Source organism: Schistocerca gregaria, chromosome 3 (assembly GCF_023897955.1).
Source record: "Schistocerca gregaria isolate iqSchGreg1 chromosome 3, iqSchGreg1.2, whole genome shotgun sequence".
NCBI classification, from domain to species: Eukaryota; Metazoa; Arthropoda; class Insecta; order Orthoptera; family Acrididae; genus Schistocerca; species Schistocerca gregaria.
In genome coordinates this window covers 327,438,953-327,455,349 of record NC_064922.1, presented here as the reverse complement: position 1 = coordinate 327,455,349, position 16,397 = coordinate 327,438,953, and the positions used below count along the sequence as shown (strand labels likewise).

The following is a 16,397-nucleotide window of genomic DNA, read 5'->3' as shown; positions in this document are numbered from 1 at the left end:
ATCAATCAATAAAGTTGCTGAGATAGTAGTTCTCACTTGTTTCTGCAAATCAGTCTATTGCTATTAAGATCACATTCAGTATAGAGCCTTATGGGACTGTTTTTTCCCCTCTGTGTATGGGAATTACTGACTGATTGAAGGATTACTGGCAGACAAAACTTTGGATGAAGATCAGAGAAGAGCCATGAAAGCCCCAAAATACTACACGGTGTCATAGGTTTTAAGCAAGTCCAAGGAAACAACCACGAGATTCTGGTGACAAGTAATAATGGTTGTGATAGTAGACTACACATAGGGTAAGTGATTGCTGGTAGACCAATCATCTCAAAATCCTCAAGAGACATGAGACCTTTTGTCTCGAGGGCCCAGAACCAGTCGCTCAAATCACTTACAACACACATTCATGTGGGATCTTACTTGGTTCCAAAACTGTAGTAATCTTATTTTCCCTCTACTAGGAGTGGGCACTGAGACAAAGGGGTGGCACCTACCCTCAAGCTAGATTTGGTTAAAATACAAAGCATGTGGTGATTAAATTTCACAAGTAGATAGCATAACATTTGATTGTTTACTCAGTCAGTGCCAAGAGCTGCATTTTATCATTCTGCCAGTGCACTGAGGTGTTCCTATTCAGACCAGAGTTCCAAACATTGATGATAAATATAAGGAAATACAATGCTCTCATTTTATAGAGAGGGCGTGCAGAGAAAGTAGTTGTCAGACGCTGGTGTTAAGACAAAGTGTGCTGCCAGTTGGTTGGCAATGACAATAAGATTTAAATTTCACTAAGTCATCCTAACAGATGCCAGTTATATAAGTCATTCTGGTAGACTGCAAATACAATGCAACTTGGTCCATGTCTGTAAAGTCATCAGAGTTACGATGGTGGATATAAGACTTTCCAGCAATCCCCCCTCCCCTCAGGGTCAGGATGTTCCTCATTTCAGGGAATAATAGGGAATTAAAGCTCTGACAAAAGTATGTGGTTTCAGCCTGGGCAGGTACTGGGTAACAAAGGGGATGCTTCTTTGTTACTTGTTTGTTGGGTGGTGGAAGGATAGAGGTGTGTGGCAATATGGCACAGAAAATATGTTTGTGCACTGTTTCTAGGAGATGATGTGAGACCGTCAGCATACTGAGCAATGGAGTTATGTTCACTGCAGATATGTTGTCCCTAGGTGGCCAGTCTGTATGGGAAGGATTTTTTTGGTGTGGAAGGAATGGCAGCTGTTGAAATGCAGGTACTGTTGGTGGTTGGTGAGTTTAATACGGACAGACGTGTGTGGAATCATCAGAAAGGGGGTGGTCAACATTCAGGAAGGTGGTATACTGGGTTGGGAGGACCAGATGAAGTGGGTGGGGGAGATGATGTTCAGGTTATGAAGGAACAAGCATAGGGTCTCTTGGCCCACAGTTAAGATCATGAAGATATCATCAATGAACCTGTACCAGGCCAGGGGTTTGGGCCAACCTCATCCCAACACTGAAAGCTCACTCTCCCTGTTCATACCGCCATCCAACTGTGATCCTTCCCCTCCCCCCACCCCTCCCACTCAACCACCCATTGGTCACCTTCCAGCAATTCCTTTCTCCAACTTGGCCTCACCATTCTTCCCCAGGTCCTTTTCTATGAACAACAATCTTTCAGTGGTAGAAAGGACAGCCACATACAGCCTCAAAACAGATCCTGACCTAATCTTCCAACAAAGTTTCCAACACTGTCACTGTGAATTGCAGTGACAACCTGGCAGAAGGCCTATGCCAATTGTCTGACTCTTCCATCCATAAACTCTACGAGAATACTCCCATCACAAAAATCCAAAAATAACCTCCAATTCCTGCTTAAAGCCATAAGGCATCTGAATCCCTTTAACTCTTCACCCTCATGACATTCTGCACACCCATCTTCTACAACCTCCCCAAAATCCAACAATCATGGACATTCCTGTAGGTGGTTATTGTGCTTCAACTGCAAGAATTTAGGTCCTCAACAATCAACACCTCCAACCAACTGCATAAAATCTGGTATCCCATATCAAAGATACCTTCACTTCCTTCACCAACTCTCCACCATCCCAACTCCTTCACCTCCTGGATCCCTACTCAACACCACTGACACCACTTCTTTGTACACCAACATATGTTATGCCCGGGGCCTTTCCATTTTTTTAACAATACTGCTCCCAAAGACCTTTAGAGTCTAAACCCACTACCTCATTCCTCACACACTTTATTAACTTTACCCTAACACACAACTACTTCTCCTTCAAAGAGGAGGTAAAAAACAAATCCATGGCACAACCAAGGACACACACATGGCACACTCCTAAGCCAACCTCTGTATGTGCCATCTACAGGAAAGCTTCCCTGTCTCCTAAAATGCCAAACCCTGATCCACTTCAGATTCATTTATGATATCTTATGGTCTGGACTCAAGGCCAAGACACCCTATTTTCATTCCTTCACAATCTCAACACCTTCTCTTCCACTCACTTCACCTAGTCCTCCCCAATCCAGTGTGGCGCCCTCCTAGACGTTGACCACCTCCTCTCTGATGGCGACATCTGCACCTCTGTCCACAATAATCTCATGAACCATGAACAGTATCTGAATTTTAACAGCTGTAATCCCTCCCACACCAAAAAATCCCTCCCATACAGCCTGGCCATCCAGGAACGGAACAGCTGCAGTGACCCAAGTTCCCTTGGCCAGTATGCTGAAGTCTCACAAAATCCTTCACAGGCATGCACTCTCTCCCAAAACTAGTTCGCAAACAAATTTCCTGTGCTATGTCCCCACACAGTCCCTATCACCCTAATATCCCCAACAACCAGTTGAAAGGAGTGTCACCCAGTACCATCTAGGATCGGAACAACTCAACAACATCCTTCAACAGGACTCTATCTATTATCATGACCTGAAATGAGACACATCCTACCCTAGACCACCTCAAGTGGTATTCTGTCGCCCACCCTATCATCCAGGTACATCCATATGCCACACCCAATTCTAGCCCCTAGCCACAGAGATCACAACACTGTGGGAGATTGAGGTTCAAGACCTGCGCAATCAACCCACCCAGCAATTCCTATTCCAGTCCTGCCACAGGCCACCTGTGACAGAAGCCATTTCATATACCATCTCTGGTGCAATCATTGCACAGCTTTTTATATTCGTGTGACAACCAATCATCTGTCCACTAGGATGGATGGCCACAGCCTAACTGGCCAAGAGCAAAGTGGACCACCCTGTGGCACACCATGCAGCTAAACATAACACACTGGATTTCAGTGGGTGATTCACAACATACACATCCTCTCCTCCACCACCTGCTTTTCTGAACTGTGCAGATGGGAGTTATCCTTACAAAACATTCTCTGCTCCCCAAATCATCCCAGCATCAATCTATGATAACCTACTGTCCCCACACCCTCTACACAAGTTTCCATCCCCTCCATCCTATCAACTCCTCCCAATTCATGTCCTCTCACCCTGATTGTGCGTCACTGTCTGTCAACGGACCCACCAGTCTTTGTCCCTTCTCTGCTCTTCTCCTTTGCCACTCCTCTCCCTCCCTCCACAACTACCTCCGTATGCTGCACATGTCAGCCTTGTCCTGCCATCATTTAGTCCCTGGACATTCTTCCAGGCAGCACTTACTACTCTTTCCCCTCCTCCCATCCATACTGTTATCCCCCCCCCCCCCCCACTTCCTCACTGCAATTCCAGATTGCTGCTTCCATTCAACAGAACACAGCTGCATTCTGACTGGAGCAGCCGGAGATAGTAATCATGTGTGCATGAGATGTTCTCACTTGTGTGAATGCATGTGTTTTCTGGAGAAGGCTTTTGTCAAAAACTAAATGTGTAACATTCTTTTCATTTTCGCCTGTCTTCAACTTGACATGTCATCTCTGTGGCGAGTAGCTCCCTCTCCTTTTCATAACATAGTTGATATTCCAATCAGCACTTTCCACTGTAAGATTTAAATACACTAGTGTAATATGTTATCACAATTAATGGTCTTAGAGCTGCCCCATAAAGGGTTATGGGCATAAAAGTCACCCAGTAAGAGAAAGGATGGGAGTAGGTTGGAGAGCAAATAAATGGACACAGAGGGAGATTCACCTTAGCAAGGTGGTACAAAAATCATTTGTGTGTACAGAAGTAATGCGAAAGGAAAGGGAATTTTGAATCGTGATTCGGTTTAGGTTAGAACCACAGACTGGTTATCATCTGCTTGTATGACTTCAGTAACAATGGAAATAGGAAAGGAAGATTAGATTTTAATGTCCTGTCAACAGCGAGGTAATTAGAGGCGAAGCACAGGCTCAGATTAGTGAAGGATGGGAAAGGAAATCAGCCATACTCTTTCAGACAAACCAACCCACCATTTACCTTAAGCAAATGGGGAACTGGAATAAAACCTAAATCTGGATGGCCAGACAGGGAGTGAACCATCATTGTCCTCCCGAATGAAAGTCCAATGTGTTAACCACTGCACTACCTCGCTCAGTAACAGCAACGGAGGTTGCGAAGTCGCCTTTCACCTCTTATTTTCCTCTTTTCCTCCTCCTCACAGAATCTGGATTCACTGGGAGTGTAAAGATAAAGATTCTGGTACAGATGATGAGCAGACTGAGCAGGCTGTGCCGTGGCCTGATATCCATACTTCTTGCAGCCACTGGCCTTCATTAGTTGGTTGTGGTGGTTAAGTTAACAGGCCCAGGAGGGAGCAATCTTCTGCTAGGGGGATCTGTCAGATAGAGGTCTATTATATGGGTTAGGGTGCCAAAATCCCCAGCATAGATGTAGTGTTAAGGAGAGGGGGGGGGGGGGCTCCCCTTCCTCAGGTGAATGAATGAATGAACTAAGCTGGCGACTTAACAGCCCAGTGACAAGAAGGGGGAAGAAATTTTCACCCCATTCATCTTAGTTGTATATTATGAAAGGGTCACTTTTTGGGAGTAGCTGCCATCGGGGCAGCAGAGTAAGGGTTATTATGTATGTTCCCAGCTTTACACTATGTTAAACAATCGAAAATCTTGTGCTATTTAATTAATTATTCATTTTCCTCCTCTGAAGTGGCAGGCTGGTGGTCTCAGAGGGTGATCCTCTCTGGAACTGGTGTAGTGAGGGTGTGGTACACAGGGGGAGCAGGGGGTGGAGTGGGGGGGGGAGGGGAGGCATCATCATGTATTGGTTGTCTGCAGTCTATACAGTTAGGTTCATTTGTATAGCTAGACAACGTGGCCAAATTTCATACATTTTAAGTGCCTCAGTACAAGGAGCAGGAGAGGGTCAAGAAGGGTCGCATATAAGACATTATACTGGTAAACTTCTCTTTGCTGTCACCGAATGAGAAAATTTTAACTTAACCACTGGTGCAGACTCTGTAATGGGTTTCTCTGTGGACAAGAATATGGTGCAATGCACTTACTTACAGACTAAAGCATTAACAATTTATACTTTCAGCTTACATGTACACCATACATTTTATAAATGGTGCATTGGTAGCACTACAAAATAACATTAATAATGAATAAAAAGAGACTTAACAATTGCAAATACAAACGTCATTTCTCTTTCAATTAATTTTCATTTAGATATGTTAAGAGTCGAGGGACATGAAAGGGAAGCAATGGTTGGGAAGGGAGTAAGACAGGGTTGTAGTCTCTCCCCGATGTTATTCAATCTGTATATTGAGCAAGCAGTGAAGGAAACAAGAGAAAAATTCGGAGTAGGTATTAAAATCCATGGAGAAGAAATAAAAACTTTGAGGTTCGCCGATGACATCGTAATTCTGTCAGAGACAGCAATGGACTTGGAAGAGCAGTTGAATGGAATGGATAGTGTCTTGAAAGGAGGATATAAGATGAACATCAACAAAAGCAAAACAAGGATAATGGAATGTAGCCAAATTAAGTCGGGTGATGCTGAGGGAATTAGATTAGGAAATGACACACTGAAAGTAGTAAAGGAGTTTTGCTATTTGGGGAGCAAAATAGCTGATGATGGTCGAAGTAGAGAGGATATAAAATGTAGACTGGCAATGGTAAGGAAAGTGTTTCTGAAGAAGAGAAATTTGTTAACATCGAGTGTAGATTTAAGTGTCAGGAAGTCATTTCTGAAAGTATTTGTATGGAGTGTAGCCATGTATGGAAGTGAAACATGGACAATAAATAGTTTGGACAAGAAAAGAATAGAAGCTTTCGAAATGAGGTGCTACAGAAGAATGCTGAAGATTAGATGGGTAGATCACATAAATAACGAGGAAGTATTGAATAGGATTAGGGGGAAGAGGAGTTTATGGCACAACTTGACCAGAAGAAGGGATCGGTTGGTAGGACATGTTCTGAGGCATCAAGGGATCACCAATATAGTATTGGAGGGCAGCGTGGAGGGTAAAAATCGTAGAGGGACGCCAAGAGATGAATACACTAAGCAGATTCAGAAGGTTCAGAAGGATGTAGGTTGCAGTAGGTATTGGAAGATGAAGAAGTTTGCACAGGACAGAGTAGCATGGAGAGCTGCATCAAACCAGTCTCAGGACTGGAGACAACAACAACAACAACAACAACAACAACAACAACAACAACATGTTAAGACCCTGGACTGGAATGCAAAGAGTGAATAATTCATATAACTGCATGATTTTTATTATTTATGTTTTAATGCACTATGTCTCAAAAAGCAATCTGAAGGTCAAACTATTACCAACATTCCGAAGTAACAATTAGTGAAAGTATACAAGAAAACAACACCTGAAACTCTTTCTCAACATGTTAACTCAAAGTATTGCAAAACTGAATATTCTGTAGATCAAATGTAAATGAACAAAACCTGATAATAACAATAAACCTCAAATAATACTGTACAGTATTAAAATCATTGGGGGAGGGGGCTGATTGCAATACTCTCAACTGAAGATATAATGAACTATAGTTGAATCAGCGTAAGTTGATCCCTGATAGTTGCAGCGAGTTGGGCGTAGCAGCCTACCACAACCAATTCCCATGAATCAAACATTATCAACCAATAGCGTAACATGATTTTGTAAATATGTCTACATCAAAGCGCCAGTGTTGTCACAGCTCTGTAGATGGCTACTATTTTCACGTGCAGCTGTTGGCACTTCGCAGCTGAAACAGTGCTGTGAGCTATCAGGCATGATTTTACACTGTCTCGACTCTACATCTTTCTTTCTTCTATCAATTTCCCCACTTAACAGATTTGGTGGAGGAGAGTTATTGAAAAATTGAATTATGAACATGGTAATGACATTAGCGACATCTGTCCATCCACTAATGATTGACTACTGCTGTGTATGAAGATAAAATGATGAACTCGAGATGATTCGCAGCGCTCATCTCAGTAAGAGGTGGCAACATGACGATCAAGCAGCACAACAACCCAAAATTGTTTTGGACCACGTATGAGCAGACAAAAACATTGTAAATTGTCATGGACTATCAGGAATTTACAGGTGCAACAAACTCCACTACCTGGAGAAAAATATTACTACTTAAGCAGATTCCAGTATGTAAAACAAACTTCTAAACTTGAGAAAATTCACAGTGATACATAGAAACCAATTCACAAGACTGGTAATTGAGTTAGGAAATAAAACTGGCAATAAACTACATATAAAATACAAACAGAGCTCACCTGCTTGTCAGTAAGATTAATAACAGTTGTGATTCCAAAAACGTCATTTCCATCATCACCATCGTCATCATCACTGTCTTCATCCACTTCACTTTGCTTCAAAATCAGAAAACAGAAATCAGTACCACTTTTATAACCATACAGCAGTATAAAATAATTTAAATGCAACTGTTACTTTCATGTCAATATACCTGTACACAGAATCACCCCTGTTTAAACTGCATATTCAACCAATCTTATTTAGTTTTAATGCAACTGAGCAGAGCGAGACTTAAAAACATTAAAGCACAAAATGGCAGTGGGGGCTGCGTGACAGAGTGGAGATCCACTTAGCACCAGGAGTCTAATGAATGGAGCTAGTGCTGCCTCACTCACTATTCCCAGTGAGAAAATTAGGTGTACATCTGATCATTCTTGCTGACCACTTACAAATGTTATGAGTGGTATAAAGACTAATTTTATTTGAAGTTATAGTACTACAATTTTACAATTTTCTTTACACAACATTTGCACTGCCTTTAGAATATAACAGCAAATAAAGTTTCATTTAGGGCGCGTTTATGCTGCATCCTCACTGCTGGCACCTCGCAGCTAGCTGCTGGCACAATGCATTTCTCTGCTACCCAGTAGCATTGTTGCATTGATGCTACAGCCTCACTGTTCTCCAGGAGTAATTAACCCGCAGCTATTCACATATCAGGCAGAGTCCTAAAAGTGCAAAAACTGGCCTGCTGCAGTGGTCCTGAAGCAGCCAATCGCAGCTCACATTTCAGGATATACAGTGATGGTCACAGCACCACACACCTTATTTCAGTGTGGTATACCTACACTGGAAGATGTGAGGAGAACCAAAAAGGCAAACCCAGGCTAGTCAGTTGTCACAAAGCGCGTAACAGACCTTCCTCACTGTGAATAAACTCACAGCTTAAGTCTAGAACAGGCAGTACTAACTAGGGCACTTTTCTTCTTCTATGTATAGGTTTGTAGAGCATATTTCACACACACCATGGGAGAATAGTTTAAAACAACAAATGAGAAGTGAGAAAATTTGAGTCGTATTTGGAGCACCAAAACCATCCATTTTCTTCAAAGATTATCCATGGGTTAAAACAGTAACCTTAAATTGCCAAAACAACTGCTTTCACACACAGATTTGTGATATAAGGTCATAGCAACTGATCTTTAGAGTTGTATTACAAGTTGGTGAAGCCAATAACGTGGTGTTTTGAGAAAAAGCTTTGTCCAGTTACTGGACAGTTTAAAAAGTGATTCTGGTTGCATAAAAAACGTGGCAAAATTGTTTTTACTGTTACAGCTAATATCTTATGAACTTTTGGAATTGCTGGATAACATAACAATTACAGCAGTTTATAGAATACTTAGTGGAGACATAGACATATTCACTAACAAATTGGAGTCTCTGCTGGGCATTTATGTTCACTGAAAAAGCTACTATAATTGTCTACCAAGACTTCAACATAGATCTTATGCTTGTTAATCTGCATCTAGGAAGCTGTTTCTTAATGTATTGCATAGCTTCAGCATGTTTCCTCTTATTAACAGCCCACAATAACAACACACAGAAAGTCTTGTGGACAACCTTCTTTCAAATATTGATACCACAGAGGTATAAATTATTAACACTGATTTAGGGCTATCTGGTTTTAATGTCCTCTCCTTACAGTTCCTGCGAAAGAAAGAAATGTATTTTTCTATCGTAAAAAAAATGTTTCTGCACAAAATTGTTCTAGGTTTGTTGGTAGTCTAAATAACGAATCATGGTCAGAAGTGCTTTCTCAGACAAGTACTAACAATGCTTTTGTTTTCTATTCAACATTCACATCCAATTTTGAAATATGTTTTCCCAGAAAACTGATCACAGGCCATTCATCTTGGATCACAAAAACTAGTTTATGGATTACATCAGGCTCAAATGAAAAGATCCACAGACTCCCAGCTTATAGAACATGTGACAACTAGCTCTGAGAATTATTTCTAAAGTTTGCTCCGCAGATGTTGCTAGAATGGCTTATTTTGGTTATTTCCGGTCCCTTGTAGTTTGTGGGGCAGTTTCATGGAGCAAAATTAGCAGTCAATTAAATGATATTTTTACTTTACAGAAAACGTCTATTTGAATCTTGTGACATAACTTGGCCAGTGCTCACTGCAAGCCCCGATTTTCTTTTCTTTTTTTCATTAAAAAAAAAAGTTCTGTTTGCTTCTGTTCCCTCCTTGTACATGTACAAATGTGAGTTGATGACAAGAGTTGAACTTGGTGACCCACTAACCAACTCCAATTACCATAGTTATAACACACACAACTGTGTGTCTCACCATATAGCACAAATTAGAACCACCCATACTCAAAAACATGTGAGCCAATTTGTTACCATTTTTTATAATGTGCTGCAAACATTAATAAAGACTGATATTTTCACTCTGCAGTGGAGTGTGCGCAGTTTTAATCTGATTCTGCCAGGAAGTTTCATTAATAAAGATATTGGAGACATTTAGATCGAGAGTTAAAATCATTTCTTGTTGAAAAGTGTTGGTACAATGTTCATGAAAATGTTAGCTTATAGGATTACCAGGCCCTGGCTCATTGTCGGGTTCTTTTGATTCTGTTAACTGATGTGCCACTGGTGCCGTGTCTGTCTTTGCAAAGAAAGTCCCTGCTGTTGGTATTTTGTTTAAGGCACAGTGCAACACATTTCTGCTGAGAAAGGATCTGGTGCTAACCTAATTGTCATGGCCAGTGATGGCAGGTTTCTGAGTGCTCATGCTATATAAAATGCTCATGTGTTTTATTTTTATAGAGGTGTTTTAAATCAAAGTTTCATGTTTTACCCAGAAGTGTTTTAAATCAAAGTTTCATGGTTTACCCATATCACTGACTGATTTAATGTGCATTTGTACTTTTCTATAGTGTTACGTAATTTGTTCATATGTTTTCACTTTTTTACTAATGGTTTACTTTTTTAATTTCTTAATCATTTATTTACTTATAGTGCATGTTAGACTCACAGTGTTGACAATGCATTTTGTTATTCCAGTTCCAATCATATATGAGTGAGACGACTACTACCGTTTTAGTGTACTGGACTCATATTTGGGAGTATTGGGTTTTACCCCCCCATCCAAATTTGGATTTACCAAGGTTCCCCATTGTCTCTAAGGTGAAAGCTGGGATGGTTCCTTTGATTAGGCAAATGTTTTATATGCATATATTATTTCGGATGTTTCTGGCCTGTCTGACACTATTGTACCAAATGTTCTATGTACAAATACATGTTGTTGTTGTTGTCTTCAGTCCTGAGACTGGTTTGATGCAGCTCTCCATGCTACTCTATCCTGTGCAAACTACTTCATCTCCCTGTACCTACTGCAACCTACATCCTTCTGAATCTGCTTAGTGTAGTCATCTCTTGGCCTCCCTCTATGATTTTTACCCTCCACGCTGCCCTCCAATACTAAATTGGTGATCCCTTGATGCCTCAGAACATGTCCTACCAACCGATCCCTTCTTCTGGTCAAGTTGTGCCACAAGCTCCTCTTCTCCCCAATCCTATTCAATACCTCCTCATTAGTTATGTGATCTACCCATCTAATCTTCAGCGTTCTTCTGTAGCACCTCATTTCGAAAGCTTCTATTCTCTTCTTGTCCAAACTATTTATCGTCCATGTTTCACTTCCATACATGGCTACACTCCATACAAATACTTTCAGAAATGACTTCCTGACACTTAAATCTATACTCGATGTTAACAAATTTCTCTTCTTCAGAAACACTTTCCTTACCATTGCCAGTCTACATTTTATATCCTCTCTACTTCGACCATCATCAGCTATTTTGCTCCCCAAATAGCAAAACTCCTTTACTACTTTCAGTGTGTCATTTCCTAATCTAATTCCCTCAGCATCACCCGACTTAATTTGGCTACATTCCATTATCCTCGATTTGCTTTTGTGGATGTTCATCTTATATCCTCCTTTCAAAACACTATCCATTCCATTCAACTGCTCTTCCAAGTCCATTGTTGTCTCTGACAGAATTACGATGTCATCGGCGAACCTCAAAGTTTTTATTTCTTCTCCATGAATTTTAATACCTACTCCGAATTTTTCTTTTGTTTCATTCACTGCTTGTTCAATATACAGATTGAATAACATCGGGGAGAGACTACAACCCTGTCTCACTCCCTTCCCAACCACTGCTTCCCTTTCATGTCCCTCGACTCTTGTAACTGCCATCTGGTTTCTGTACAAATTGTAAATAGCCTTTCGCTCCCTGTATTTTACCCCTGCCACCTTCAGAATTTGAAAGAGTATTCCAGTCAACATTGTCAAAAGCTTTCTCTAAGCCAACAAATGCTAGAAACGTAGGTTTGCCCTTCCTTAATCTAGCTTCTAAGATAAGTCGTAGGGTCAGTATTGCCTCACATGTTCCAACATTTCTATGGAATCCAAACTGATCTTCGCCGAGGTCGGCTTCTACTAGTTTTTCCATTCGTCTGTAAAGAATTCGCGTCAGTATTTCGCAGCTGTGACTTATTAAACTGATAGTTCGGTAATTTTCACATCTGTCAACACCTGCTTTCTTTGGGATTGGAATTACTACATTCTTCTTGAAGTCTGAGGGTATTTAGCCTGTCTCATACATCTTGCTCACCAGATGGTAGAGTTTTGTCAGGACTGGCTCTGCCAAGGCCGTCAGTAGTTCCAATGGAATGTAGTCTACTCCAGGGGCCTTGTTTCGACTCAGGTCTTTCAGTGCTCTGTCAAACTCTTCACGCAATGTCATATCTCCCATTTCATCTTCAATTACATCCTCTTCCATTTCCATAATATTGTCCTCAAGTGCATCGCCCTTGTTCATACAAGTGGTTCTCTTATATCCAAAGGTCTCTCTAATTTTCCTGTAGGCAGTATCTATCTTACCCCTCATGAGATAAGCCTCTACATCCTTACATTTGTCCTCTAGCCATCCCTGCTTAGCCATTTTGCACTTCCTGTCGATGTCATTTTTGAGACGTCCTGTATTCCTTCTTGTCTACTGCAATTTTGTATTTTCTCCTTTCATCAATTAAATTCAATATTTCTTCTGTTACCCAAGGATTTCTACTAGCCCTCGTCTTTTTACCTACTTGATCCTCTGCTGCCTTCACTACTTCATCCCTCAAAGATACCCATTCTTCTTCCACTGTATTTCATTCCCTCATTCCTGTCAATTGCTCCCTTATGCTCTCCCTGAAACTATGTACAACCTCTGGTTCTTTTAGTTTATCCAGGTCCCATCTCCTTAAATTCCCACCTTTTTGCAGTTTCTTCAGTTTTAATCTACAGGTCATAACCAATAGATTGTGGTCAGAGTCCACATCTGCCCCTGGAAATGTCTTACAATTTAAAACCTGGTTCTCTAGCTTACCATTATATAATCTATCTGAAACCTGTCAGTATGTTCAGGCTTCTTCCATGTATACAGCTACAAATACATAAATAAATAAAAAATGTCAAATCAATGATGGAATAATGACAATATTACGAAAAGGATAAAATACTACACACCAAATAGCATCCAGAGATTCTGGTTGTGTGTGTGAGTTGCACTCGCACATGTACAAGCGTGGGCACTTGTGTGTATTTAGTCTAATTTGGATGAAGGCCTCTGTGGCCGGAAGCTTACACCCCCCCACCCCCAAGCAACTCAACATCTCTGTTATATGGTTATTAGCAAGCTATCCTTTGCATAATATTGTCATAAATAAATAAAGAACATCTGTTCTTCCAAATATATTAAGCAATCTGTACCACTCAGGATTTGGCGCAAATACTTCATTTCATAGCTACAAAACACATGGTCACTCTGCTGCTCTCTCATAAGTATTTACAGCCAACTATTAACACATTCACTTTCATTCCCGACAAATCACAGTGGATAATGCCAATGTTGTCCCACAATGAACTTAACATGAAACCTGAAATACACTAAAACCAAAAATAACTAATGTTGAAATAGGCCTAGATACATGTTGGCGTAAGAAGTCCGCTATCCCAAACAAATACTTGGCATTCAATGTATATAGGGAATCTAGAACTAGATACATTGAAACCAGAGTATGTAAAAATTAGAATCAATAAAAATTAGATCAATATCTGACCACAAACTGTCTCACCTGGCAGCTCTTTTCCTCGTGTTCTATAAACATCATCACAAATGATTACTCCAAGGATACTTGAATCGCGAAATTAAATAGCAGTCAGGTGAAATTAAATAGCAGAGTCAGATATAGGTAAATAATTTATGCCTGTGTGACGTATGTTCTAAAATACATATGCCCAAGAAGTAAGAAGTAAATAAAGGGGTATGCTTACAAGCATCAATAGGGTTATAAACCCAAGAATAAGTTTAAACTACATGCACTGAAATAACTGGTAAGTTTTACACTGGCATCCACTTACATTTTCAATATTTGTCATACAATACAAGTAAATAATATACACCAAATTATTATAACATTAGTCGGATATGTAATAAGATTCGGGTGTGACAGTGTCTACCTTTTAATATTGATTCTGAAGAAAAACTTCATCCGTGGCATAGCTCGAGGTCGTCTTCTTCTATGTGACAGTTGGCATACAAAATAAAGATTGTGGTAATAGACTGACCCGTGGCTACCATTATTATAATGATTCATTACATTTATTTTCGTTATTTGAATATCCCCCGTTACGTAAACGGCATATGAAAGGGGCAAAAGTAAGCAGATGCCCGAACATTAATGTAAGTGGGAAATTAATTCCATCTAATAAATGGTGTTTACATTTATCTACCTGACGTGCTAAATTGAAAAAAATCAAATGGGCCTGTATAAAAATTTAACATTGTAAGCTGTGTTTCTGGCAAAGGGGCGCAACAAAGCTTTGCGGTTATCAAAACTCAAGCCTCGAAACCAATGGCATCTGTCGGTAACAAAACATAATTATGCATTGCATGGAACTGCTTACCTTCACAACGCTTCCAACGTAGTTCTGAGAAACTATTAGGTCTGTTAGTTCTGACAGATTGACATGGGCTTTCAGAAACAGTTGCTGCAGTAACTGCTTGATTCCATGAAAGTCAGAATCGGTTGGATTTCTTCCCTCGAAATCAACCTGAATCTCCTGTGAAACAAGACATGACAATGCTGAATAACATCATCATGATTGAATAACACTTCTGTGCAGTAACACGCGGACCGGCATATACCCTCATCCGAGCTACTGCTCCATACATCTATCTTCGTTCATACTTTTTGTCCCATGAATTCCTCTTGTTCTGGATATTCAGAGCTCTCATCGCTGCTGCCACTTGAATCCTTGTCTTCTAGGTTTCTCTCCACATCAACATTACGCTTCTTCCCCGGCGTAGCCATGTTTACTCACTTTCTAATTGCTTACAGCACATGGTGTAAACAAAAGAACATCTCACCAATTACAGCCGGGTTCACACAAGCACCAAAAATGTCGCCACGGCTAGTGGCGTACTCCACTTGTATGTGTGAACTCCCAGTTTTCAGTGACGCAACTAGAGAGACGCAACATTTGTAATGCCACGAATAGTTCAACTTGGTTCTACTTTGTTGCACCACTGCTCTGATGGCTGTATTTCGAAACACGAGCAGTTTATTACTGAGAAAAAAAATCGAGATAGTGGTCGGCGGGTACACTCCCGCAACCTCAAGAACTACAAGAACAACATATGTTTAATTTTCTCTAGCATTGTGTGTGTGTGTATGTGTGTGTGTGTGTGTGTAAACCAATGACGCGTTCACAATCTTGAAAGGTTTTTGGGTGAATAAATAAAGAAACTTAATATCTAACCAAAACTGAGAGTCGTATAAACTTCGTGATTTGTGAGATCAAGCACTGTATAAATTGTGGATTAAATATAGGCAATAATAGTCCCTGCATGTGATGTGGCACCAGTTAACATAAAAATTAGTTACTCGAAATTAGTAGAGTCGACACAGTTGAATAAATGATAGTGAAAGACATTTAGCGCCAGTAATTATATTTGCCCTTCAGGTAAAGTACATCGAACACAACATTACATTACATACATAAAACTAAGAGCGTACAATAGCACCAAAAGGTCTATTATATTACGCATGATGCACTTTGCCGCCGTCTCACACGAAATATATTTTTCACACAATTCCAACACCCCCCTTTGAACATACATCTTGTAGCTTGCCTTCACAAGATAAGCAAAATTGCCTCACAATCTTTTCAAACTCTTCTTTGTCCAAGAGTTTTGTCAGAAGGTCAGCCAACATGTCTTCTGTGCGCAGGTAGTCCACGGCGCTGTTCTGTCGCTCTGTGTGGTCCCAAACAAAATGGTCCTTTACATGAATATGTTCTGTCGTAGCTCTAATGACACCATTTTTAGCTAGGTTAATGGATCCTTTATTGTCACAGAAGATCGTTCCACAATTAAATTGGGTTCTATTTCACATATTAATGAACTTGGCCACAATGCTTCCTGTGTGGTGCAAGATAACACCATATACTAGGCCTCTACTGTACTCAATGCAACAGCCTTTTTGCTTTTGACAGGACAATGAAATGAGGCCCTCCATTCATTTAAAGCAGCAGCCAGTTCACTCCACATCACTGTAGCCTTCTAGGTTTGCATTACCCTCCCTATGGTATCTTAATTCGTGGTTTGAAGTTCCTCTTAGATATCGGGA

At 40.5% G+C, this 16,397-nt stretch overlaps 1 protein-coding gene across 1 annotated transcript in view; it reads right to left on the bottom strand.

Moving 5' to 3' along the window:
* LOC126356256 (protein BCCIP homolog) overlaps positions 1-15,285 on the bottom strand; it is a 77,476-nt gene extending 62,191 nt beyond the window's left edge. The window contains exons 1-3 of the mRNA XM_050007088.1: positions 14,958-15,285; positions 14,674-14,829; positions 7,669-7,764 (exon numbers count right to left, since the gene is read on the bottom strand). Of these exons, the coding sequence (XP_049863045.1) occupies positions 7,669-7,764; positions 14,674-14,829; positions 14,958-15,080 (375 nt within the window). The 5' untranslated portion in view covers positions 15,081-15,285. The remainder of the gene's footprint in view (positions 1-7,668; positions 7,765-14,673; positions 14,830-14,957) is intronic.
* Between the last annotated feature and the right edge of the window lie 1,112 nt (positions 15,286-16,397).